The following is a 26,978-nucleotide window of genomic DNA, read 5'->3' on the forward strand; positions in this document are numbered from 1 at the left end:
ATTTGGTCACCTATTAGTACCTATGTAATATTGTATATTGGTACCCCTATGTGTGCTATAGAGCTTGTGGTGCCATATAAGTAAAATATAATAATAATAACATTCCTAAGTAGAAAACACCTGGGTCTCAGGGGCTTTTAGTGATTCTCCTATGAGTTTTTAATATTATGATGGGAGACAGCCGGGGACACTGAGAGAAGCAGAAACAGCATCCTCCCTACTGCCACTGACAGGAAAATCTAACCACTTATGTGATTGCTGGCCTGCACATGCTCATCTGAGGTGTGCTTGTAGCTCCTTCCATGTGCCAAGGGAAATGAATTCTCCTTTTTAACTCTTTCCCTGCCAAAAGTGCTATGTCAGAAGGCACACTGCAGTCCTCCAGATGTACAAAAGGGGTTACACAAATTTGGTTATACAGCCCCATTGGCAACTTTTACAGATTGACATTGGGCTCCAATTGATTGGTCTGTTTACTAAATACATAGTAACCTAATACCATTATAAGTAAGTGTTTCACGCTTTTGGCAACACACTTGCTGATCACACACCAGATATTGTCACAATAGACTCAGAACTCGCTGCTACCATAGATATACTGAAAGTGTATGCAGGGTGGGCGAGAGGTTTAGGTGCCTTGTAGGGGCCACTTTTTTCTTAGGGCCCCATCCTACAAGCTGTGTGGGCCAATAGGGAGGTATAGGTATGAGCAGTCAATTTCCCAGATGTGCCTATGGTTGGGTGGATGAGGCCAGTTGACAATCTGTCTCCACCATAAGAGTCACCTCCGGCCCACAAAGGTGGATAGAGTACTTTGGTGGATGGAGTACCTCTTGGTTCCTCTATGAGCTTCTTTAGCCTAGGTGCTGGGCTCTGTGACACCACTGCAGAGCATATCACCTCTTCTAAGCCAGAATACCATACATGTATTTGGTATCATAATACTGGGTAGCTGAGTATATTTTTGTGTTAACAGTGTTGTACTAATTGTGTAGAACGTACAATAAGAAAAATCTTGCAAAGTGTTGTGAGTATTTTTCATGCTATAATAGACCTTAATAAAAAAAAAATTTAAATTACATTTTTTAAATAATCAAAATGTGGGAATTGCTTAATCAACATTTTTTTTTCTAAAGGTTTCCAAAAATGCTGATAAGTGACCACAATCAGCACAAATGACAATAGTTAACATGTTTCTATGTATGTATTTCCTTGTTTATGTAGTAATAACAAGTATAAATATGTATCTAATGGGAGGTCATGTTCTCTCCGTAGGTTTCAAATTGGAAACTGTTCGTGACCGTGACTGTGTCCCTGTCCTCTGAGAATGTCAGACAGCCACACGCCACCTTGTGTTCATGCAGAGTAACTGCTGCTCCCTGCATATTTTTTCCTTTCATCCCAGAACCTTTTATTTATTTCTTGCTTTTTTCCCCCTTCCCTTATGTCATGTTTTTTTGTTTGTTTTTTACTTCTTTTTTTCTTGCTAGATTTGTGTTTTCATGATAGGCATTAGCAAAACCTTTCTCATGACTTTTGATATTTTCGTTCTGGAGGATGCAGGGAAATTCTGGTACAACATGCAGGAGGGAGAAGGTGGGATTCTTGGTCCGGCTGTCTGGGAATGAGTTTTGTTTATTTTTGACTAAAAAAATATTTTTTATGTAAATTTCGGCTTTTATGACATGGAGTGGGCAATGCACAAGAACAAGACAAATGTATATTTTGCTAAATGAAGAAACTATTTGTAGAACAGAAATTATTTTAATTTTCTCAAAACTGGTTTGAATTTTTTTTTCTCTGTAAAATATGTAAATATTGCAGACTGATTGTTCTGCCACTTCCAGGTCTTTTCTGGTCCCGACATCTACTTTGCCGATTTGGGTCCATTCTTTAGCAATATTTTCCTAAAACCTGGATGGATTGACAGGTTTTTTATAAACTTTTTATTACAACTGAGTTCTGTCCACTGGAATGAGCTGGAGCATTGTCGGCGCAGGAGAACGCTGAACGCCAGCTTCATCCTCGGTACAAATTAACTCTTTTAGTGCCACACTTATTATTGCGGAGGATTTTGTGTGTTTTTCTGGCCAAGGTATAAGGCAGAATTTTCCACAGAATATATGAAGACAAATAACACTATTGATCGGCAACACATTGACTGAGCCGTGCAGTGTGCACACAGTCTGAACAAGACTTTAATAAGCTGCCCTGGCAATATTTGCAAGCAGATAAAATCTTTGCAATGTCAGCGTAACACAAACACCTATCATTTAGTTCTAGTCCTACAGGCAGGCAGTACAGTCATTCCACTGGTGAGCATTTCCTGTCTCCTCCAGCAGATATTGTGTGATAGTGCATGAAGAGTTAATTATGAACGGGGAAACATACAATGCTGTATTGCAAATTCAAAGCAATAATGTTTGTTACTGCAACTGGAATCTTTTTTAAGATAGTTACAAAAAAATAAATAAATGCTGAATTTTACTCTGCGTTGTATTTTTTTTTTTCAAATACGTATTCCAGTTCTCTTATTTCCCTTTTCTATTGTGTGTGTACATAACGTTTTTAGTTATTCAACAAATTATAGTTTAGAAGTGATATTAATGACCTCAAATATTTCCATCATAGTACCAGTTCAGTATCTTGAACCAGGGCCTCTGTTAGTGATTGCATCTTGTGTATTACAATGGGGGAGAGGGGAGTTTATAATGAAAATGGTTGTCTAAGAATGGGTGACCCCTTTTATCAAGCAGTCATTTGTTTAGATGCATGTGGTACGACTTAGCAATAAAATATTATGCTGTATTTTAAATACACACCCCTGCTGTGATGGTAAGGGGGCACCCTCTGCTTTTTTTTTTTTGCTAAAGTGAGATTAATGTTTTTGTCAACAAAATTATCATACATTTGTATAAGGCAATTAGATTGACTGATGCGGTTTATAAATGTTTTGTCTCAACATATATAAAGAAAGGAGTTCGACATTTTGATCCTGTCGACCATTTGTACCTGTTGACCTTCTTACATGTCGACCTTTAATGTGTCGACCGTTTGTCCCTGTCGACCTATTGCCTGTCTAACATCTGGTGTGACCTAGACATTGTCTACCTTTTTACTGTAGTTCTTTCAATCCATAACCCTCTTTTCTTCCTTTTATTGTTCTCTAACCTCAATGACTCTTAGAGAGTTGGATCCATGTTATATTTGCAATATTACTATTCCATGTTCTGTTCATTTAAATGTTTGAGCAAATGGTGTAGCAGTAAAGGGTACTAGTGGTGGTAGAGGGGTGATGAGGAAATAATAGTAGTACAGCAGGTATAGGAGTAGTAGAATAGGTGACATCAAATGATATAATCCCAGGTGGGAGAGATATTATTTCCAGGGCATTAGAATATTAAGAATACATGTAAAGAAATTATCATTAAATATTAGGATAAAATACTATAAAGTGAAGGAGATTAGATGCATTCAAGTATCCCTGGAAGCAAACCCCTCAGTTGAAGGCAAGGTAGTTCGTTAAAGGTAGTGTGGTAACTTGGTGTTATGGCTTACACTGTACAGTAGATGAAGCTCTAGAACCAAATATATAGAGGTGTTCAATTACAGTAAGCCACCTTTCCATTCAGGCTCAGTGTAATAGGGACTTATCTTAGTCCCAGCTAGAACATAAATATGGAGATTAGTTGAAGTATAGCAGATGCCAAATGCACATACCTCAGTAACTATAGCCAGAGTTCAGGACAGGCAGCAGACATTATATTCAGTAATGTAACCAATGTCAGGACAAGCAGCAAGCCATGGATTCCAGTGACATGGCCAAGGACAGGACATGCAGCAGACAGCAGATCTCCAGTCATGTCTTTGAGGTTAGGACAGGCAGTGTATAGTAATAATGTAGCTATGGTCAAGACAGGCAACAGAATAGCAAAACGTAGCAGAGGTGATCCACAGTGTCAGAGAGCAGGGCAGCAAAGGCATTATCATTGGCAGGGAGGCCCTTCACTCCCTGCCACTTACATGTTAAAGCACCAATAAAAAATTCTCACAAGAAGCAAAGTATCAGACAATGTGACCACCAAGTGTTCATTGTGCTTGCTGGCAACATGCAACCAAGATGAAGAGAAATAAGACGGCGATGACTCCCTGACAGAGAGATGTCACCGAGGGAGAAATGGTTGAAGAACCCCTAGAACCTGATTTACCCAGAAACTGCTTATGGAAAGCCTTTTACAATCTGTCAGCATGAAGGTTTCTTGATATTTGTGCAAATAAATAGAATTTTGAAGGTATTAGATGTGCAATAATTGGGAAGTGAAGAGAGCATATAACAAGTAGAAGTCCAGAATCACTGTAGCCTTTATTAATCAGACCTACTTTATCTTTGCATTCAGTTGTGGGGGCAGTTGGCTGAGTTCAGAAATTCACGAAGTGAAGAAATTTACAAAGTGTAGAAACATTTTAAATAACAGTTAAAAAAACAGTTGAAAACATTGGCCAACATCTGAGACCAGGTAATACCAAAAATCATCTTGACCATTGTCATTTTGTAATATACTCTCGAACCATGCCTTAGAAAAAAAGATGCACAAGCAAAACTCTTAGAACTATGTGTGCAAATGCCAGGAGCATAGCCGATAAAATCTCTGAACTAATTGCAATAATGACAAGGGATGAACTAGATGTTGTAGCAATTACAGAGTCATGGTGTAATGAAAATCATGACTGGGAAAGGCTATACTCTATTTAGAAAGGACAGAATGGGGAGGATTGGAGGAGGAGTAGCTATGTATGTCAAAAACAGCATAAATGCTACTATAATACAAAATGTTGAAGCAACAACTGAGGCCCTTTGGATGACTATAGAAATGGGGGACAAGGACATAGAACACTTGGCTGATCTATAGAGCACCTGGACAGGGAGGGGAACTGGATAAGTACCTATTGCAGGACATTACTAGAATGGCTTTAAAAGTAGAGGTCATAATCATGGGAGACTTTAATTTACCTGATGTAAACTGGGAGGTGTCTGCTGTAAGCTCCTCTAGAAGTGGCGACTTTCTAAATTCCCTTTAGGGAGCATCTCTCAAACAATTAGTGAGGGAGCCCACTAGCAAAATTGCTATTCTGGCCTTGATACTCACAAATTGTGACAGAATATTGGATGTAAATGTGGGTGAGAACCTAGGATCCAGTGATCACCAAGCAGTATAGTTTAGTATAAAGACAGGGTTCAATTCATGCCATACACAAACAAAAGTGTTAGATTTTAGGAAGGCTGACTTTGCAGAGATGGAAAGATGTGTCAGTGGCAGATTGGAGGAACTTGGAAGGAGTGCAGGAGAGGTGGGAGAAAATAAAAAATGCAATACTGAAGGCTACAGACCTTTGTATTAAAACGGTCAGGAAAAGCAACAGGAAGAGGAAACCAGTGTGATTTACAAAACAGGTATCAACTAGTGTGAAATTAAAAAAAGATGGCTTTTAGGAAATATAAGCAGACCCAAAATAATAACTACAAAGAGGTGTATCTTGCCAGAAGGAAGGAGGCTAAGAAGGTGATAAGGCGTGCAAAGGCAGAAGCTGAGGAGAAAATGGCCCAGGCAGTAGATAAAGGGAGCAAAACTTTTTTTAAGTATATAAGTGAAAGGGGGAATAATAAGACTTAAGACAGAGAGTGAGTACATGATCGAGGGAGACAAAGAAATAGATTACCTAAATAATTATTTTTGTTCAGTATTCACTACAGAAAAAGTGGGGAAGGGGCCACAGTTAAGTTGCAGAGGAATTCATAAAAATGAAGTACATGAAATTTAATTTACAGAGGAGAAAGTCCTAACAGAACTCTCTAAACTGAAAGTGGACAAATCAATGGGGCCGGATGGGATACATCCAAGGATACTAAAAGAGCTTAAAGGGGTCCTGATAACACCATTAACAGAATTATTCAACCAGTCGCTAGTATCAGGAATGATTCCAGAGGACTGGAAAAGAGCAAATGTAATACCACTGTACAAAAGTGGAAGCAAAGAAGAAGCCAGTAACTACAGACCAGTAAGCCTTACATCAGTAGTGGGAAAAATAATGGGAACACTATTAAAAGAAAGAGTGGTGGAAGATCTCAAATCCAACAATTTACAGGATCCCAAACAGCATGGATTTACTCAGGGAAGACCATGACAAACAAATCTTATTGGCTTTTTTGACTGGGTGACAAAAGTAATAGATGAAGGGGGGGCCGTAGATGTATCTTATCTAGACTTTAGTAAGGCTTTTGACACTGTCCCGCATCCAGAGCCGACCCTAGCCAATTTGGTGACCTAGGCAAAATTTGGACTGGTGCTCCCTAGCAGATAATCCCACCAGCAAATTTATGTTGGGTACACACTAGACGATGTCTAGTGTACCCGACCTCATCACCGACTGGACCCGGTGGGGGAGCCGGCATTGCTAAGTGCAATACACACTTGCAGATGCCAGCAGCGACAGCGGAGGCCATGCTAATGCAGCATGGCCTTCGCTAACAATATCCTACCGTCAGCCCTGCATACAGGGTCGAGGAGGATGTCTCTGATGCCATATGGCTATTAAATACATATAAAAAAATCTATTATGGATGGTGTTGTGGCTCTGTGTCAGGCTCCTTGGGAAATTGCACCCCGGACGTTGGACAACTATATGGAGTGCCGATCAACAATTTGTATGTATGTATGTATATATATATATATACCAGGAAATACAAGCGGCGGCACTCAGACTGTTTCAAAAAGCTAAATCCTGTGTATTTTAAAAATACATAAACAAGAAATGACACCAACGTTTCGGGACTGTGTCGTCCCTTTGTCAAGACATATAACAACTCAAAAAAACAACCTTAAATAGAAGAAAGTAGCCCGCCACCTGTGGAACGCACCTTGTGTGCCAGAGATGCCGCTCACCACTGTGTCCCCTCTTACTGACATCACGGCGCCGTCTATGCTCCGTATCCGTGGAAACCCCAGACGCTGTAAGGCAGCCTTGTGGGACCAAAAAGAAGAAAAAGTAAGTGTAAAAGTAAGTGTAAAAAGATACATGCTGCATGAAATATAGCACTAGTAGCACCTGCTATTGGCCCTGGAGGCAAACAGAGAACCCCCAAGATATGTATACTGCTCAAAATAACCAACGATGATATAAGAAAGAACAAGAAGAATGAATGAAAGGAAGGAAACAGTCCTGACGACATGTAGTTTAGTGACAAAGGAGAAGCAATGACATTCAATAGTAACATGGACTCTGATGTAAAACCCTATTGAAAAAATGAAGAGATGTGAAAAAGTTGATGAGTGTATTGTGTAAATATATATATGCACACACACAAACATATATACACACATTTTATATTATATACATATATATCTATATAAATATACACATATATACATATATATATATACACACACACACACATATATATATATATATATACACATCTGCTACAGATATATATATATACACAAATATATGTATACACACACACATATATATATATATATACACATATATATTTATTTATTATTTATTTGTTAACAGTTTCTTATATAGCGCAGCATATTCCATTGCGCTTTACAATTGTAAACATTAATAGAACAAAACTGGGTAATAACAGACAGATATATAGGTAGGAAGGCCCTGCTCGCAAGCTTACAATCTATAGGGAAATAGGCATTGATACACAAGGATAGGTGCTATATATTGCATTTTTGTCCAGCCAGAATGCACAGTTTCTTGGTGGGCTGCATGATCCATTAACACCGGAATGTCGGCCAAATGTCATGAGGATGTGAGAGAAAGACGATGTGTGAGATTGTGTGTGGACTGTGAAAGGGGATGTAATTACATATGGAGGCTATGAAGGTTATGTGGGTGGTTCTGGGATCTAATAAGCTTGCCTGAAGAGGTGAGTTTTCCGGGATTGCTTGAAGGATTGGAGACTAGAGGAAAGTCGTATTGTGCGTGGTAAGGCATTCCATAGAGTGGGTGCAGCCCGAAGAAAGTAATGTAACACACACACATCCTGTATATATATATATATATATATATATGTATAGGATGTATAGAACGGCGCTCAGGTTCAGCTTCCCAAATTGTATTGTACCGTAGTGAGAAAGTGGTACAGTCCAGTTAGTGCTAGCAGGTGTGACACTTTGATCCCTTTTGGTGAAGGTGGCAGCAGTCTTCCCGTAATCCTGAATGGCAGTCAGGGTGAATGTGATCTGGAGATAGGGTATGGAAAGAACATGCGCCTAATAGTGTAGTATTTCAGAAAGTTTTTGCACGTGCTCGAATAAAGATGTGCGTACCAAAAAATAAATCTTTAAGGCTTATCTGTAGATGTTTTACTGGAACCTCATATGGTGAAGTGGTTTCACAACTCCAGGGTGACCAGGAACCTTAAACAAGATTGGCTCAAATCGAGCCAAAATACGCATACATAGTGTAGTAATTTATGTCCCAAGCAGATAATACGGTGGAGTAATTATAAATGCGTACCGGAATGTAACTTGAAATACTGCATATAGTACTAAGTTACCTCTTCAGGCTTGTCTGATGGCCCCAACTTTAACAAGTGCAGGTGGAGTAGGTCAACTTGAATCAAACAGAAAGTGACTCTTACTCAGGGGGGCCTGTGTAATCAATAACGTGGAGAGGAGCTGCAACAGGGGACCCCAATATTTATGGACCTGACTGTAGTATCAAGGACACTATAATGGAAAATACAGAGAAGGAAAGAGATTTAGGAGTCATCATTTCAAATGACTTAAAGGCAGGCAAGCAATGCACCAAAGCAATGAGGAAGATAAGTCAGATGCTTGGTTGCATAGGGAGAGGAATCAGTATCAGGAAAAAAGAAGTGATAATGCCACTGTATAGATCATTGGTACGGCCTCATCTGGAATACTGTGTTCAGTTCTGGAGGCCATATCTCCAGAAGGATGTAGACACATTAGAGACTTTACAAAGAAGGGCAACTAAAATGGTGCATGGCTTACAGCACAGAACTTACCTGGAAAGACTAAAAGATCTTAATATGTATAGTTTGGAACAGAGAAGGGAAAGGCGGGGCATGATAGAAATTTTCAAATACATGAAGGGTTTTAACAAGGGACAGGAGGGATTCTTCAAATGAAGAGATGTACAAGAACACGAGTACATGCACTGAAACTGGAGGGCGGTAGGCTCAGAGGAAATTTGAGGAAAAATTACTTCACAGAAAGGATAGTGGATAAGTGGAATAGCCTCCTATCAGATTTGGTTGAAGCCAAGATGGTGGAACAATTTAAACATGCTTGGGATAGGCATAAGAATATCCTTAGGAAAGACGTAAGGAGCAAATAGGGTTGAAGTTGCCTAAAGGATACATGAAAAGGGGCAGACTAGATGGGCCAAGTGGTTCTTATCTGCCGTCAAATTCTATGTTACATCTCCCTTGCCCCTCGCATCAGCCCTTGCCCCTCCCACCAGCCCCTGGAGCCTCCCAGCAGCCCCCGAGACTCCCAGCAGCCCCCTCTCCGCGGAGACCACCGGAGACCCCCAGGCAGGTAAGTGCAGAATTTTTACATGCTTTTTATTTACGCTGCATAGGATTTTCAGAGATGAAAACCCGCAACCACTTTTTTTAATTGGATACCGCGGGTATCGTGAGCACGCATTCCCACGGTAATTCAAAATTGGGCGCGAGGGGCGCAATGTTTTTTCCCCACTAAACCTCGTGCCCAATTGACTATGCCCCTATATTTTGAAATGTGTGAAATTCTATCCAGAAATCACATACTATACTTATTCCCAAGCCAAACAATGATACTACAATTTTGGCCAGGGCTGTAGCTAGGATGGTGCGGTCGGTGCTACCACACAGAGCACAACAGTGATGAGGACGGAACCCCGGCCGCCTACCTCATTCTCTCTGTTGGCGTTTGGCGGCTGCTGCTTATAGTGTGATGCGCGACCGCCCAACACTGTTACAGAGGAGTCGGACAGCCACGCAGCCTGCCTCTCCCCACACTACTTGTGACACAGCGTGACTCCGCCTCCCTAGTCCTGGCAGCCTACAGCCCTGCATCAAATGTGGGATGGAAGAGACATCATTACGTCATGACATCTCCCCGCCCATGTCTCCCATAGTTCCTCTGGTGAAATCACTGAGGAGCTGCCTGCTGCTGTTGGGTGGGTCAGGGTCAGGCTTGAAGGGAGCGGCGCAGCGCTGTGTGTGTGGACACTGGATGACAGAACCTGTCCTGCCAGGTAAAGACCATTGTGTTAGAGAGAGCGACCGGTGGTGGAGCGGCGGTATCCAAGAGCAGTAGCCAGCGGCCTGTCCCGGCCATTGCCACTTCTAGTTAGTGAGTCACTGTGAGTGACAGTGACAGCTGGGAATAGGCTCAGGCAGCCAGGCTGGGTTGTGCTGATTATGTGTTCAGGAAAAAAATAAAAATTATATATATATATATACAGTGATCGAAGTGGGGCGGTATACGGCGGTATGACATACCGCCACTTCCCAGCCCCACTTCATTTTAGCCACAGAAGAGATTGTACCAGCGCTGGGATCCAGAATGGGATCCCAGCGCTGGAACAGCGGCGGCAATGTGTAGAGATGTGTCCCGCAGGGGACACATCTCGATCAACGGAGGCGCTGGCATGTAGCAGCCGGGACAGAGCATTAGGTCCCGGCTGCATTGTAAAGTAACAGGCGCAGCACGCATCGGCCGGCTCGCTGGTGGCTAGCCAATAGCAGGGCTTACTGGCCGCCAGCCAATTGCGGAGCTCGCTGGCGGCCAGCCAATCGGGGGGCTCGCTGGCGGCCAGCCTATCGGGGGGCTCGCTGGCGGCCAGCCTATCGGGGGGCTCGCTGGCGGCCAGCCTATCGGGGGGCTCGCTGGCGGCCAGCCTATCGGGGGGCTCGCTGGTGGCCAGCCTATCGGGGGGCTCGCTGGTGGCCAGCCTATCGGGGGGCTCACTGGTGGCCAGCCAATGAGAAGCAGCCAAGTGGCAGCTTCTCATTGGCTAAGAAGCGTCGCTGGATTAAACTGCAGCAACCAAGAACCCGATGCTCCCGGTGGCTCCTTTCCAGCAATGCAGGTCAGTAGCAATTAGAGAGAGAGGAGGGTTGAAAGAGGGAGTAGGGGGCAGACAGAGGGAAGCAGGTAGTTAGTATTGTAGGGGTTGTAAGAGAGAGGGAATCATTTAGTGAGAAGGGCAGGGTGTGAGAGAGGGGAGCAGGCAGGGAGAAGTACAGTGGGGGTGAGAAGTACAGTGGGGTGATATGGAAGCCGGGGCCGGAGGGGGGGGGGATTCAATCTCCATACCTCCACCTCCAAATTCCCACTTCGAGCACTGTATATATATATATATATATATATATTCGGCTTTTTGTGAAATATATTTAATAAGTATTTAAAAAGTTCAAATACAGGCACTATAAAAATCATATCGATAGCGATATTATGGATGAACCGGGTATGATTTTTATAGTGCCCGTATTAGAGCTTAATTAATCTGGTGAGAGCTGCAACTCCATATTCTATATGCACCCTGTAACTACCACTCCTGGACCCAGTAACTGCCAACCCTGGACCTTGCACCACTGCACAGTGTAACTGTCCCTACTACACATTGTAAATGCGCCCCCTCCATCTGCCACCTCTGCACCCTTTATCTGCTCCGTATACAAGTGACACACTGCAACCTGTAACTTCCACCCTTGAAAACTGTAACCACACACCCTTGCAGCTGTGTGGCATAATGTGTAAGGAGTATTACTGTGTGGTATAATGTATAAGGAGTATTACTGTGTGGCATAATGTGTAAGGAGTATTACTGTGTGGCATAATGTGTAAAAGGCATTATTGTGTGGCATAATATGCATAAGGGGTTCTACTGTGGTGTAATGTCAATAAGGGGCTCTACTGTGTGGAGAAATATGTTTAATGGGTATTACTGTGTGGTGTGATGTAATGTGAAAAGGGACACTATTGTGTGGTGTATTGTGAATAAGGGGCACTACAGTATGGTGTAATCTGCATAAGGTTGCGCTACTGTGTGGCGTAATTCAAATTGGGGTACTATTGTGTGGCCACACCCTTTCCTTGTGAGACCACATCCCTTTTTTGGACTGACCCTATTTAAAATATGGGGGGGCACAATGTGCTTTCTGGCATAGGGCACCAAAATGTCTAGTTACGGGCCACGGCTCTGATTTGGGCTCTCCCCCCATTTCTTTGCTAAATAAATTGTGCCAAGCCTCGTGAACCTTTTTTTGCTCTTTTGAGAGCTAAAAAACATATATGATAATACAAATGTTTCTGGCAATATTTTTGAAATTAAAGATATACAGTATACTATGTGTCACATTGGTAGTGGCTGATGGGGTGTGAGGAAATATGTATTATGGAAAATATTAGTAATAATGATTTTAACATTAATTTTACTCATAAATCCCAAAAACCCATTACATTTACCAATTCTAGCAAGGTCACTGGATTTACAGATTACACCTAAAAACGTCATTAAAAATGTTGATACCCCACCCGCTCCCTCTGATTTATATTCCTCTAATATCGCACATTTTATTCACCAAATGTCAGATGATTTTGAGAGATGGAAACATCTACCAATATTATATCTGGGACGATGTCATTTATTTAAAATAGTCTCTTTCCCTCGCCTCCTCTATCCACTCCAAATGCTTCCTTTTATCCTCACTAAACGTAATAATAAAACCATTAATGTGGCTTTAAATAAATTCAATTGGGCTGGTAAACGCCCTCGCATTTCCATATTTAAATTACTGTACAACAACCATTGCTTCTTGGCATGGTTAATCTTCCTTGTGCACAAGATTATGGGTTGGTGGAGGTGATCATTTTGTGTATGCAACCTTAGACAAGGCATTTCAGCCACAATTAAACCTGGTGAGTTACACTCATCTCCCAGCCTTTTTACTACGTCCTGATTTAATTGCTAATCTAATTTTCGTGCATTGTGTAAAGTACATGTTCCAAATAATGAGCCCTATACTCTAAGAGTCAATATACAAGAGACTAATTGTGTGGAAGGGAAAGCTTATCATCTCTTTCTATAATCAAAATATAGGACATGTAAAGGTACAAAACATGTTCAAGGTCCTATTCGTTCTACTTGTCATGTCTGAAGTGAGAAAATGTGCACTTGGCAGCATTCAGTTCTCAGAGCTTGACGTCCCTGAATTGTGAAGGTCATAGTTTTACTATTTAAAGGGACAAGGTTACACATGCATTTGAGTTTGCCAACATGATGCTCCGTTTCTTTGCTGTTCTCCTCGCAGGTAGGTTTTTCAGTATTGAGATGAAGACTACACCCTTTATTGTCATATTATCGTCTCTGTGGAGCAGGCATCTATTCAGTATGTTGTCTATAGAAGAGAGGTTCCCAAACTCGGTCCTCTAGGCACCCTAACGGCCCAGGTTTTAAGGATCCTTATTAAGTCACCTGTGCCCAAGCATGGTTATGCTTAAAATCTGGAACGTTAGGGTGCCTTGAGGACCGAGTTTGGAAACCTCTGCTATAGAGGTTGGATTACCATAGTCTTATTTATGTTAAAAGCATTTCAACAGCTATAAATCATGAGTATATATAGAGACTTGCATACAATATAGCCTGCTGCTACTACAGTGATATATATAATATGTACGGTATGTTCATTTTTGTCTATAAGTCTCTCAGAAGACATCTTCTCAGCCAGGAGCAGCAGAGAACTGACAAGGAATTTTACAGAGTGTTCAAATTTGTACTTGTATAGGATATGCAAAAGGGTGAAATGCAATTATTATTTTTGATTTGCATGCAGGTAAATTACTGTGAGCTTTTGCATATAGCACAAAAATACGAGGCAGCTTTATTTTTACACTGCATTTTGGTGTTGAGCTATAACTTGTCCCCCTCTTAACTCCAAATACGTTCATAAATTTTAATTTCCCGTTCAGCACTACATGGTATTGACAAAATGCTAAACTTTAGCTACTTCCGCTGTGCTGTCACCAATGCTGTCCATGCAGCAGCAATACAGAATCACAATTATAGACCAGAATAGATTAGCAAACTCTGAGTCTGTGTGATTTTTCCTATTACTTTGTTTGTAAATATTTAACTAGTAGATTATAATTGGACATTTGTGTATTTAGGGCCTGACTCAGCAGTGAACGCAAGTTCCCTGCTGATCGCAGATTCCCAAATATCGGGAATCTGTGCGTGCGTGGACCATTCTGCAAGTGTGCTTAATGGGTTTTGCATAGTCACACAAAAACCCTTAAATGCCTCTAATACAAACAAAAAACCCTATGGCGCTGCACTCCAGTGCTGCAGAGGTTAATAATGAGTCACCACCTTATATCTAATAGGACATAGCAAACAAATCAACCTCACTTGCGCTCGGGATTGTTCCAACAAGTCAACAATAAGTCCATCAAAGGAATTGTCCCATGTCCTCCGGTATATGGTAATTCTCCGTTATAAAAAAGAAAAGGGAAACACAATATAGTGTAATAACGTCACTGTATGGCTTAGCCACCCGGGGATGTGATGAGGAGAGTATGGTGGTCTATGAAGATCTTCTCCTTGCTTTATATGGTCCCAACTCAGAATCAGCCATATGTGAATGAGGATGTCTCGTGTGGAGTTTCTTACATGTATGCTTACTTGTAAGGGCGATGTATGGGCACATAAAGGTATCTTTATCTTCAGAAACCTCAACCTGTGGTCCTTAACGGAATGCAGGGACTTTCAAGTCGTGATAGAACAAGGTATAAGAAAAGACCGTCATCCAGTACTATGAAAAACAGCTATTTATTATTAATAAAAACATCTAAAAAATGCAGCAGTAAGCCCATACCATCAGGTAGTAATATTATTGCCCTGCAGAAGATGTACCAGGGTCAATAAGGGCAAATGGATAGCATATAGAATGGATGGGATACTCAGGGGCTGGCTGGCAACTTTAAACCTGGGGGGCAAACACAAGCATAAGGCCCTCGATTTTCTACCAAATAACTGCGATGGAAAAAATAGCATAATAAATTTCTCAGAGGTGTGGTATATCTAATATGGTTGTGGGTTAAATAGCAATAGAACAAACTTGTTATATGAAAGAGCTATAAATACATAACCCACCAGCCCCATCTGAAAAAAACAGAAAGTATACTAGTCATGTCCTCTCTTCAATACAGATCATAACAGTGACCTCTATAGAATAATTAGACATAAAACCAGATCCACAATCTGGCCGCCTCTACTTGCTCATTAAATATCTGCCCCTCCCCCCTTTTTAGATTAGACCCCAGATTTAACTGACCCAAACCTCCATTATTAAAATTCCTACCCCAGATGTGACCCCCCCACATTCCTGATTAAAAGCTATACCTCAAATTTGATAACTCCCCTTCTCCCTCATGAAATGTCAAACCACAGATATGCTCCCTCAAACACACCCACCCACATATACACACATACTGTACACACACATATACACATACATACTGTACACACACATATACACACACACACATATACTGTACACACACATACACTGTACACACACATATACACACATACACATACATATACACACATATATACACACACACACACACATACACTGTACACACACACACACCCACATATACACATACTGTACACACACATACATATACATACTGTACACACATATACACATACACACACACACATATACTGTACACACACATACACATACATATACCCACACTGTACATACACACACACACATATACACATACACACACATATACTGTACACACACATATACACTCATATACATATACACAAATATACACACATACTGTACACACACATATACACATACACACTGTACACACACATATACACATACTATACACACATACTGTACACACATATACATAAATATACACACATATACTGTACACACACATATACACTGTACACGCACATATACACATACTGTACACTACACACACATATACTGTACATACACACACACACACACACACTCCCCTCCCCCCATCTGTGGTTCCACAGCATGTATATGTAACTTACCTTAAGCAGTCTTCTTGTTTCCTCCCCTATACAGAGCTCCTTAGACAGATGACAGCACCGTCACCACAGCAATCTTGCAGGGAATAGAGATTCTGCAGTTATCTGCTGCCAGGGAGCCGGCACAGGCATGTGGAGGAAGTGCCTTACATGGCTGCCATAGTGGCGCCCCTCCAGGCACTGGCACTCGTTATGACCGCCTCCCACGTGACTTCAGGTGGTAAAGAGGCACATGCCGGCGCGGAGGAGTGGCTCTCTAAGCGGCGCAGGAAGGGCTTGTGAAGCCTTCTACTGCGCCGCTAGCCAGAGCAGATGAATGCTTCCGGTTTGCGTTCCAATGGAACGCAAATCCTGGAAGTGCAGCAGGTGGCAGGCTGTGTCAAACGGGCCGGCTGACACAACTGTCCCACTTTCTCATGTCCAATCTGCCTTTGTCGGGAAGCATCTTCTCTCCTGACCACCGGGCATGTCAGGCAGTGTAGGCAGTGCAGCTGCAGCCACCCGCCAGCCCTTATCTTTAAAATTGTAGGGGCCCGGGGGGCAGATGGCACCCTGCCCCCTGGCCCAGCCCGCCACCAGGGATACTGCATAAAATAGGTGAAGTGACACTCTTCAATGCGTTTCGGCAAGCTGCGGTGCCTTTTTCAAGATAAGTGTCCTTTCATTCCCTGATGCAAGCTCTGTTTTTAGCAGCTGCTAATCATTTCATCACTTATGTGCATACAGTAATGCATTCTTCATTTTGTCCTAGTAACCTGCACCTATGCCTCGCCTCATGATCGGGCACTCTGGCAGTTCCATAGTCTGATTAAATGTGCCATTCCGGACAGTGAGCCCCTGAAAGAATTTAATAACTATGGCTGTTACTGCGGACTGGGAGGAAGTGGGACTCCTATGGATACTCTGGACAGGTGAGTACACATTAGGATACAAGGTATCAGACAGAATGATTATTACTCACTTGTATATCATATGGGGTTTTCTTTCTTGTAAGCTAATATTGATTCTAATGCAATTGATGCATAGGGTATGTAGTCAGGAAGCCGGTGGTATGTCATACCAATTCCGATGCATAGGGAATAAAATGGTGAAAAAATATTTTGCAACTCTATTTTTATGACAATATAGTAGAATCACGCCATCGCCAGTATTGCTTTTCAGTTCTGTCCATTGCAACTGCTATTTATCAAATATCTGACAATTTACAGACAATATTTACTCCAAATATATCATAGAGAATTTTCCAATAGTGAGAAGTTCACACACATAGGGCCTAAGTCAGAGGTGGACACAGTGCCGATTGTTTGCGCGGTTGTCTGATGTTCTTGCACTGCGCATGCATCCCAGTGGTTACCGCTGGTGGACGCAGAGTGAATTTGGATGCTAAGAGAGACAATGTCAGTGGGCATTCCTGGGTGGTAACAGGGGGTTGGCTAGCTAGGCGTGGGCTGGTGACGACCATCGCCTGCTTCTTTTTTCTCAGTTGCCCTGGTGGCAGCGGCCATGTTCCATCGGACATTCTGAGTAGCCATAGTGCATAATAACAACTTTTTTTTAATTAAAAATCACCCGCCAAGTAATGCTCATACCAACAATAACATCTATCAATTATATAACTAGTAAGGTCAGAGTCTCCGTCTCTTAAGTCCAAGTGTGGGCAACTTGGAGCTGCTGCTATACACATGCTGTTTACCGGGAGTTACCTCTTCCCTCTCGGCTACCCTTACTGCCCTCTCCCATGCCTCTCACAGCCATCACACTGAACTCTGATTGTGCCTCACAATGACCCTTCTCTCATGCCTCTCACTGCCATCACATTGAACTTTGATTGTGCCTCACAATGACCCCTCTCTCATGCCTCTCACTGCCATCACACTGAACTCTGATTGTGCCTCACAATGACCCCTCTCTCATGCCTCTAGCTGCCATCACACTGAACTCTGATTGTGCCTCACAATGACTCCTCTCTCATGTCTCTCACTGCCACCACACTGAACTCTGATTCCTCTGATTGTGCCTCACAATGACCCCTCTCTCATGCCTCTCACTGTCACCACACTGAACTCTGATTGTGCCTCACAATGACCCTTCTCTCATGCCTCTCACTGACACCACACTGAAGTGATTCCTCTGATTGTGCCTCACAATGACCCTTCTCTCATGCCTCTCACTGCCACCACACTGAACTCTGATTCCTCTGATTGTGCCTCACAATGACCCCTCTCTCATGCCTCTCACTGTCACCACACTGAACTCTGATTGTGCCTCACAATGACCCTTCTCTCATGCCTCTCACTGACACCACACTGAAGTGATTCCTCTGATTGTGCCTCACAATGATCCCTAACTCATGCCTCTCACTGCCACCCCATTGCACTCTGATTGTGCCTCACAATGACCCTTCTGTCATGCCTCTCACAGCCACCACACTGAACTCTGATTGTGCCTCACAATGACCCCTCTCTCATGCCTCTAGCTGCCAACACACTGAACTCTGATTGTGCCTCACAATGACCCCTCTCTCATGCCTCTCACTACAACCACACTGAACTCTGATTCCTCTGATTGTGCCTCACAATAATCCCTATCTCATGTCTCTCACTGCCGCCACACTGAAGTGATTCTTCTGGTTGTGCCTCACAATGACCCCTCTCTCATGCCTCTCACTGCCACCACACTGAACTCTGATTGTGCCTCACAATAACCCCTCTCATGTCTCTCACTGCCACCCCACTGCACTCTGACTGTGCCTCACAATGACCCTTCTCTCATGCCTCTAACTGCCACCACACTGAACTCTGATTGTGCCTCACAATGACCCCTCTCTCATGCCTCTCACTGCCACCACACTGAACTCTGATTGTGCCTCACAATGACCCCTCTCTCATGCCTCTCACTGCCACCCCATTGCACTCTGATTGTGCCTCATAATGACCCTTCTCTCATGCCTCTCACAGCTACCACACTGAACTCTGATTGTGCCTCACAATGACCCCTCTCTCATGCCTCTAGCTGCCAACACACTGAACTCTGATTCCTCTGATTGTGCCTCACAATAATCCCTATCTCATGTCTCTCACTGCCGCCACACTGAAGTGATTCTTCTGATTGTGCCTCACGATGACCCCTCTCTCATGCCTCTCACTGCCACCATACTGAACTCTGGTTGTGCCTCACAATGACCCCTCTCTCATGCCTCTAGCTGCCAACACACTGAACTCTGATTCCTCTGATTGTGCCTCACAATAATCCCTATCTCATGTCTCTCACTGCCGCCACACTGAAGTGATTCTTCTGATTGTGCCTCACGATGACCCCTCTCTCATGCCTCTCACTGCCACCATACTGAACTCTGGTTGTGCCTCACAATGACCCCTCTCTCATGCCTCTCACTGCCACCATACTGAACTCTGATTGTGCCTCACAATGACCCCTCTCTCAAGCCTCTCACTGCCATCACACTGAACTCTGATTGTGCCTCACAATGACCCCTCTCTCATGCCTCTCACTGCCACCACACTGAACTCTGATTGTGCCTCACAATGACCCCTCTCTCATGCCTCTCACAGCCACCACACTGAACTCTGATTGTGCCTCACAATGACCCCTCTCTCATGCCTCTCACTGCCACCACACTGAACTCTGATTCCTCTGATTGTGCCTCACAATGACCCCTCTCTCATGCCTCTCACTGCCACCACACTGAACTCTGATTGTGCCTCACAATGACCCTTCTCTCATGCCTCTCACTGACACCCCACTGCACTCTGACTGTGCCTCACAATGACCCTTCTCTCATGCCTCTAACTGCCACCACACTGAACTCTGATTGTGCCTCACAATGACCCCTCTCTCATGCCTCTCACTGCCACCACACTGAACTCTGATTGTGCCTCACAATGACCCCTCTCTCATGCCTCTCACTGCCACCCCACTGCACTCTGATTGTGCCTCACAATGACCCTTCTCTCATGCCTTTCACTGCCACCACACTGAACTCTGATTGTGCCTCACAATGATCCCTCTCTCATGTCTCTCACTGTCACCCCACTGCACTCTGATTGTGCCTCACAATGACCCCTCTCTCATGCCTCTCACTGCTACCACACTGAACTCTGATTGTGCCTCACAATGACCCCTCTCTCATGCCTCTCACTGCCACCACACTGAAGTGATTCCTCTGATTGTGCCTCACAATGACCCCTCTCTCATGCCTCTCGCTGCCACCCCACTGCACTCTGATTGTGCCTCACAATGACCCTTCTCTCATGCCTCTCACAGCTACCACACTGAACTCTGATTGTGCCTCACAATGACCCCTGTCTCATGCCTCTCACTGCCACCACACTGAACTCTGATTGTGCCTCACAATAATCCCTCTCTCATGTCTCTCACTGCCACCCCACTGCACTCTGATTGTGCCTCACAATGACCCCTCTCTCATGCCTCTCACTGCCACCACACTGAACTCTGATTGTGCCTCACAATGACCCCTCTCTCATGCCTCTCACTGCCACCACACTGAACTCTGATTGTGCCTCACAATGACCCCTCTCTCATGCCTCTCACTGCCACCACACTGAACTCTGATTGTGCCTCACAATGACCCTTCTCTCATGCCTCTCACTGCCATCACACTGAACTCTGATTGTGTCTCACAATGTTGGTGACCATCATCATCAGCGTATATTTGCACCTATCCTCGGGTACAGGGATGTAACTGTAATGGGTGCAGGGTGTGTGGTAGGGCCAGCACCGCACACCCTGCACCCATATTATCTATTACGTACCTCTCCGAGGTCCCACGTTGGGTGTCTCAGAACCCACAAAATCCGGAAAACGTCCGCCATGCCGTTTCCCTGGTGACCTGCTCATGCGCTGTAGACTATGTCTGCTGATGCTGTGGCCAATGGTGGTCAGCCTTCAGTCTGCTGGTGGCCACCGGGGAGAGAGGAAAGGACCCGAATGGGGAAAGCACACGGGCCCCCTCCTTTCTTAATACGCCCCTGCTCGGGCACCTACAATGGATACAGATTTGATAGGTGTCTATATGTTTCTTTGTTGGGCTGCATCTACCCCATACTTGTCAATTCCGAAAGAGTTCTGAATATAGGGGGGCTCTCCCTGCCTCCCATCTTCTGAAATAGACAGCCGCAGGGTTGGATGACACTTTTCATATTGAATCACGTCATCCTAACACTGCCCCAACCGTAAAATGCCATGAATCATGACTTTGAACAGCAGAGGGTGGGGCAATAATGACCTGATTTGCTGTAAAATGCAGCAGATTGGGTCTGTGCAAAGGCCCTTAAGCTGGGTACACACCTGACAGACATATCTGCAGATGATGGTTGTTCATACACACTGAACAGACATCATCTGTCATCTGGCCAGGGTGCAAGTGTACAGGCGGGGGGCAAATCACCCGTACACACAGCATGATGGACAGATATATCTGCCATCGGCTGTGCAGCACAACCAACACAATGGGCGGGATGTAATAGAGTTTGAGTTTTTAGTCATTTCTAAACTCGCACATTTGTTTTGATCGTGTTTCCCATACAACTTGTGCAATGTAATGGGGTGCGATTTTTTTTTGCCAAATTGCAATTCCGCATGCGTGTTCTCTCAAGTTTACAGATCCAGAAGTAGGCATTTTTTGGACCAACTGGAATGCGCGTTTCATTTACTGTTCTGTCGAGTTTAAACAAAGTCATTCATTGGCCCTCCAAAGTCTCCTGATGCCTACCTCACACACCCTATATAAACCCCTATCCTCCATTTTGTCCTTTGAAAGGTAGTGAGGAGTTTTGTGAAGGAGTGGTGAGAGAGAGTAAGAAAAAAAAGCCTAGAATTGTATTGTTATTGTGCTGCAGCATGGCATCCAGAAAAGCAAGGAGGGTGGCCAGGATGATGGAGGAGGAGGTTGTACTGCAACCCGATATTGGTGAGGAGGTGAGCAGGGAGGAGGTGAGCAGTGAAGACGTGGAGGAGCAGGAGAGTTTGGAGCAGGAAGCGCAGGAGCTGGAATCTGAGGCTGAGGATAGTGTTGAGGATGAGGAGGCCAAAGCACCCCCAGCCCCTGGGAAAACAAGTACTGGGCGTAATATACGCTTCAGTTATGAAGAAAATTGCAATAGTACCTATTTTTCCAGACCTACTTGGGGCACAGTCACACGGGACGTCAGCAGCGCGGCGAAAGGCGATGTGGAATAACATCACTGATGCAGTGAATGCAGTGAGTGAATACCGGCATGATCTTAAAAATATCAAAAAGCGCTATAATGATATTAAAAGGAACACAAAAGAGAAAATGGCTGAGGAGCTTAGGCAGCGACGCATGACAGGAGGAGGACGAGCAGTGACACTTCACTTCACTCCATATGAACAGGAGCTGGGGCCGGTTTTTGCTCCTGAGGTTTTTCCAGGTCCACATATTGTAGACACTGACCGGCCAGCAACCCCTAGGCATCGTGGTGAGTATGCAAATAAATGTTACTACTTTTCACTGTCTTTTTTTAAAAGAATTGTAGATCCCATTTTTTTATTTTATTTTAAATTGTGTAGTGTGTACGCACCTGTAGGCACTCCCATAATTAGGCCAAATTAAATTTGGGCACCTATTCAATTTGTTTCGCACCCGCGATACTTTTCCGCCTCCCTGACTTTCCACCTACTTCGCCTGTTTTGCAGGCGGAAGAGTATCGCGGGGACGCGCGATACTTTTCCACCTCCCGGACTTTCCGCTTACTTTGCCTGTTTTGCAGGCGGAAAAGTATCGTGGGGGCGAATCAAATTGAATACGGCTCCTAGTGATCCCCCATGTCAGTGCATCTTTTGGGGGGGGGGGGGGTGTTGGACTGTTTTACACCAATCTGACAGGATTTTTCACCTGTTTCAGTTTTGGCGGGTGCCCTTTTTGCGTCCATTCCAATTCAATACAGGCCATTGTTTCAAATTGATTTGTTTTTGTCTATTCTCATATTTTTTTTTATTATTAAAACACAGCTGCTGCACCAAGGAGGTCAAGAACTCCTAAAAGACCTCACATGGGAAGGTCAATGGAGCAGGCTGGTGAGTTAAGCCAACGTTTGAAAAACCCACTTACACATTTTTTATTTTTTTTTAAGTGTTGAATTTATAAAAAATGTCACATTACTTAATTAACCTTAGCATTGTGACATTAAAGTCCACAACAATAGAAATGTCGAAATTATGTTCTACACATATTATTTATTTTAAAGTATTAATTAAAAGGTAACTATAGAGATGTGTACACATACATAGCCTCCTCGCATGTTAAACAGGCCTTATAACTTTTTTTTATATTATAGACATTTTAATTGTAACAATGTGTTTTATTTACACATCAATGGAAAAAGAATAGACAAGCAGCTTCTGCTGATTCCATTGATATGTGGCATACCTATATTTTTGGACAGACAGCGGGTGTATCTGCATGCCAAATGCTATGTTACAGTGTAACGTAGCATTTATCATGCAGATACACCCGTTGTGTCACTTTATTGCAGTAACTACTGAAAGTACCTGTTTTTTTTATATATGTGAAACTCAAACTCCAAAATGAATCCTAACACACTTTTAAACATTTTAATTCTACTAGATTTTATTTAAATTTTTCAGGACCATCAGGAGTTTCTGTGCCTCCACCGCGGACCACACCACCAGTGTCTAGGGTCCCAGGAAGTCATTTTGGCTTGGTGGCCTACACGTCTGAGGAGGAGGTGGAGGCTGAGGCAACAATTAACCTTAGTCCTGTGGAGGCAACAAGTCAAAATCCGCCTGCACAGCACCACAGCCACCAACACAGCAAACAGCTCAGCAACCCATCCCCAGTGCAGATGAGCTGGATCAGTCCCTGCACAGCTTCCATCAACACCAGATGCAGTACATGGAGATGCATAAAATTTAAATGGACAGCATGACACACCAGCTCAGGAAGCTAAATAGGAGCTCCGCAGTAGCCCTGGAGACCCGAACCCGTATGGCTAGTGACTTCAGTAGGCATCTGGTGGAGCTAACACAGGCCGCCAGAGACCAAAATGCTGCCACACGGGAGCAAACACAGGCCTTTGTGGCATTACAAAGGGAGCTGGTGGCACAAAGGGCCCTTAGGGAAGTGCCATCAGCATCTACACCCAACTCACAAGCCACCAGTCCCCAAACGGCCTCACCAATGAGTCCACCGAGGTGAAGTGACCATTTACGGAGGGTGCAACTACAGGTCAGGAAGGGGTAGAGGCGCATCTGCCTCACAGTAATTTTGGTGGTTTTTATAATATGTGGGTTTTTCTCCTGATACCTTACTAGTTTAGTAAAGTAAGTTGAATGAAATTTTTGGTCTGTCTTTCTTCATAAACTATACTTAGATTGTTTCATTTATTTTGAACTATATTTAAATGGAACAGATGTTTGTATTTAATTAGTCGCAAAAAGTTGGTTTCCGGGAAAAAAAACACAGATTGTGACTTTTCGCCGGGGAGAAAACTTATCCCCCAGACTTTACGCCGGGGAGAAAACTTATCCCCAAGACTTTACGCCGGGGAGAAAACTTATCTGCAAGACTTTTCGCCGAGGGCAAAAAGTCTATTAAAAAAATACGGGGATCATTTGTCAGCACACATAGGTTTGAAAAAAGTCAGGAGTTTTGGCTCCTAATCGAATATGGGTTCGATTTAGACACTTTTAAAAGAATTAAGAATTATGAGTATTTACATCCTTAAAAAGGTGATTTTACACTTATATGCATATTTATATATGTTTATGGATTGAAAGATTCCTTTGTAAACTTTTTGATTTTTTTTTTAAATTTTTAACATACAACTCCCCATTGTCACTTTGGTCTATTTTTGGCGAGATTATGGTAATGTTTTATGTGCGAGTTTCGAACTCGCACCCTATTACATTGCACGGGTTGTCTGTACAACCTGGGGAAACATCTGGATGCGAGTTTGAAAAATGTGTATTTGGAAAAATGCGAGTTTGCAGGATCGCGCACACTATTACATTGGACGAGATTACAAAATGTGTGAGTTTTCCGGGAAACTCGCAAAATCTAAAAACTCGAACTCTATTCAATCCCGCCCGATATGTCTGTGAACACGATATATCTATGATGGGCACCCGATATATTGGCCAATCAATTGATCGCCCAATATATCTGCCAGTGTGTATATAGCATAATTGTACTTGGTCTGCATTAGAATGCCACTTTCTTCTCTTCCGTTTGCAATCTGTTTACGTACATATAACAATGACTATAATACCTCCAAATGATCAAAAGATGATTAGCCAAAACTGACAGACTAACCATAATAAGATCTATGTATTATTTTCCTGTGTAAATAATAATGCAATCCCTCCTCTTACTTGGGATATTAAAATGTTATGTCTGCAGTAATGATCCTTTATATAATATATCTTTAGTCAGTCCATTCTCGAAGCTGATATGCGACTTCCATTATTGTCCATACAGATGCTGCCAGGTCCATGATTACTGCTACTCGGAAGCCATGTCCCTCTCTAGCTGTAATGGGTTAGCAGATAACCCATATACCATGAGTTACGAATATTCCTGTTCTGGAACAAGTATCACCTGTACATGTAAGTATTACACATGCATGGGACCATACTACTTCTTGTTTTGCAGCTATGAATTTTTTTTTTAAATGTCTGCAATGTATATCTATTGTATAAGAGTTTCTATTATAGTAACCGAAATGATACCTTGTCAATCTTTCATCCATTGTGTGGAAACATGCAGCTACATTAACAGAAAAACACCCCCTGCTCTCCTCTCTCTAAAAATGAAAATGATGTAAATAATACCGTGGCCTATTTGATAGTGATTGTGACAGTCTGTTTGTCTCCTGGCAGCTTATAGTGACGCCTGTGCACAGTTTGTCTGCAATTGTGACCGCACTGCAGCCATTTGCTTCTCCAATTCTCCGTACAACCCAGCCTACAAAGACCTTGACAAAAGCAAATACTGTTAAATTGTCACCTCTGATATTCTGAATAACATCATCAGAACTGAAATCAAGTAATAAACATAACACTATTTGTGTGTGTGTCCCTGATATATTGTTTCTGTGTACACTTTGTTACAGACAGCAGTTTTGTAGAATCAGTGTATGTGTATTGGTAATAACGGGAAAGAATTAGAATAGGTTAGAAGTGAACCTGGGCTTAGTAAAAACAGTGAATGTTACTGTGAATTGTGGTTTCTCAACCTTAATAGGACAACTACAAATGTTCTCATTATGGGGCCTATTTATGAAGGTATTTTCCTAGTCAGTTCTCTGAAAACAGTACACCCCAGGTATCCCACAGATATCACAGAGATCTGCTGGTCACAGAAGCAGTCGCTATAGCTTTCTATGGGGACGGCAGAAATGACTAATTTACCAAGCTCTCTCCAGTAGCGTTATCCATTGCAGCATAGAGGTCACAGTACTGCCAGTGATTCTGCAAAGAGGCATCTTTGAATTCTCCTACAACAGACGTGCACATCTGCAGCACAATGACTGAGCAATTGCCACCCTTACTAAGGGCCTTATTCAGTAAGGATCGCAACTGCGATTGTGGCTGTGGTTACGCACGCAGTCTCACTGCGATATATGCTAATCCATTGCAATCGCTATGCCGTCGCAGCACTACATAGGGACGTCCACCTTACCTTATACATATCCGTAATGTTTAGCAAGACTGCGAAACCATCAGTAACATCGAGTACCATGGGAGCCTCACGCACACTTGCACAAGGTCAGAGCTTTCTCAGAAATTGCTAACCTCCTCACACGCAGTGAAAGGCCAAGCTGTCTATGGTA

The 26,978-nt window shown here is 43.2% G+C and overlaps 2 protein-coding genes across 7 annotated transcripts in view; both read left to right on the top strand.

Annotated features, from left to right (window-relative positions):
* MSI1 (musashi RNA binding protein 1) overlaps positions 1–2,492 on the top strand; it is a 43,335-nt gene extending 40,843 nt beyond the window's left edge. For all 5 annotated transcript variants that reach the window (XM_088465193.1, XM_088465201.1, XM_088465209.1 and 2 more), the window contains one exon: positions 1,276–2,492. The gene's annotated coding sequence lies outside the window, so the exon portion shown is untranslated. The remainder of the gene's footprint in view (positions 1–1,275) is intronic.
* Positions 2,493–13,292: 10,800 nt separating this feature from the next.
* PLA2G1B (phospholipase A2 group IB) lies at positions 13,293–26,221 on the top strand. Of its 2 annotated transcripts, XR_015876511.1 has the most exons (5): positions 16,963–17,039; positions 22,284–22,604; positions 23,137–23,202; positions 23,773–24,373; positions 25,625–25,675. XR_015876511.1 is itself a non-coding variant. In XM_088465433.1 (4 exons), the coding sequence occupies exons 1-4, from the start codon at positions 13,315–13,317 to the stop codon at positions 26,142–26,144; spliced, it is 441 nt and encodes a 146-aa protein (XP_088321559.1). In that variant the 5' UTR covers positions 13,293–13,314; the 3' UTR covers positions 26,145–26,221. The 2 variants fall into 2 exon arrangements, 1 of the variants encoding a protein (XP_088321559.1); XM_088465433.1 differs by lacking the exons at positions 22,284–22,604; positions 23,137–23,202; positions 23,773–24,373 and adding exons at positions 13,293–13,348; positions 26,026–26,221 and having other exon boundaries at positions 16,880–17,039; positions 25,625–25,752.
* Positions 26,222–26,978: the final 757 nt, after the last annotated feature.

The sequence above is a fragment of the Taudactylus pleione genome, unplaced genomic scaffold, assembly GCF_031769625.1.
Source record: "Taudactylus pleione unplaced genomic scaffold, aTauple2 ptg000062l, whole genome shotgun sequence".
Classification (NCBI taxonomy): Eukaryota; Metazoa; Chordata; class Amphibia; order Anura; family Myobatrachidae; genus Taudactylus; species Taudactylus pleione.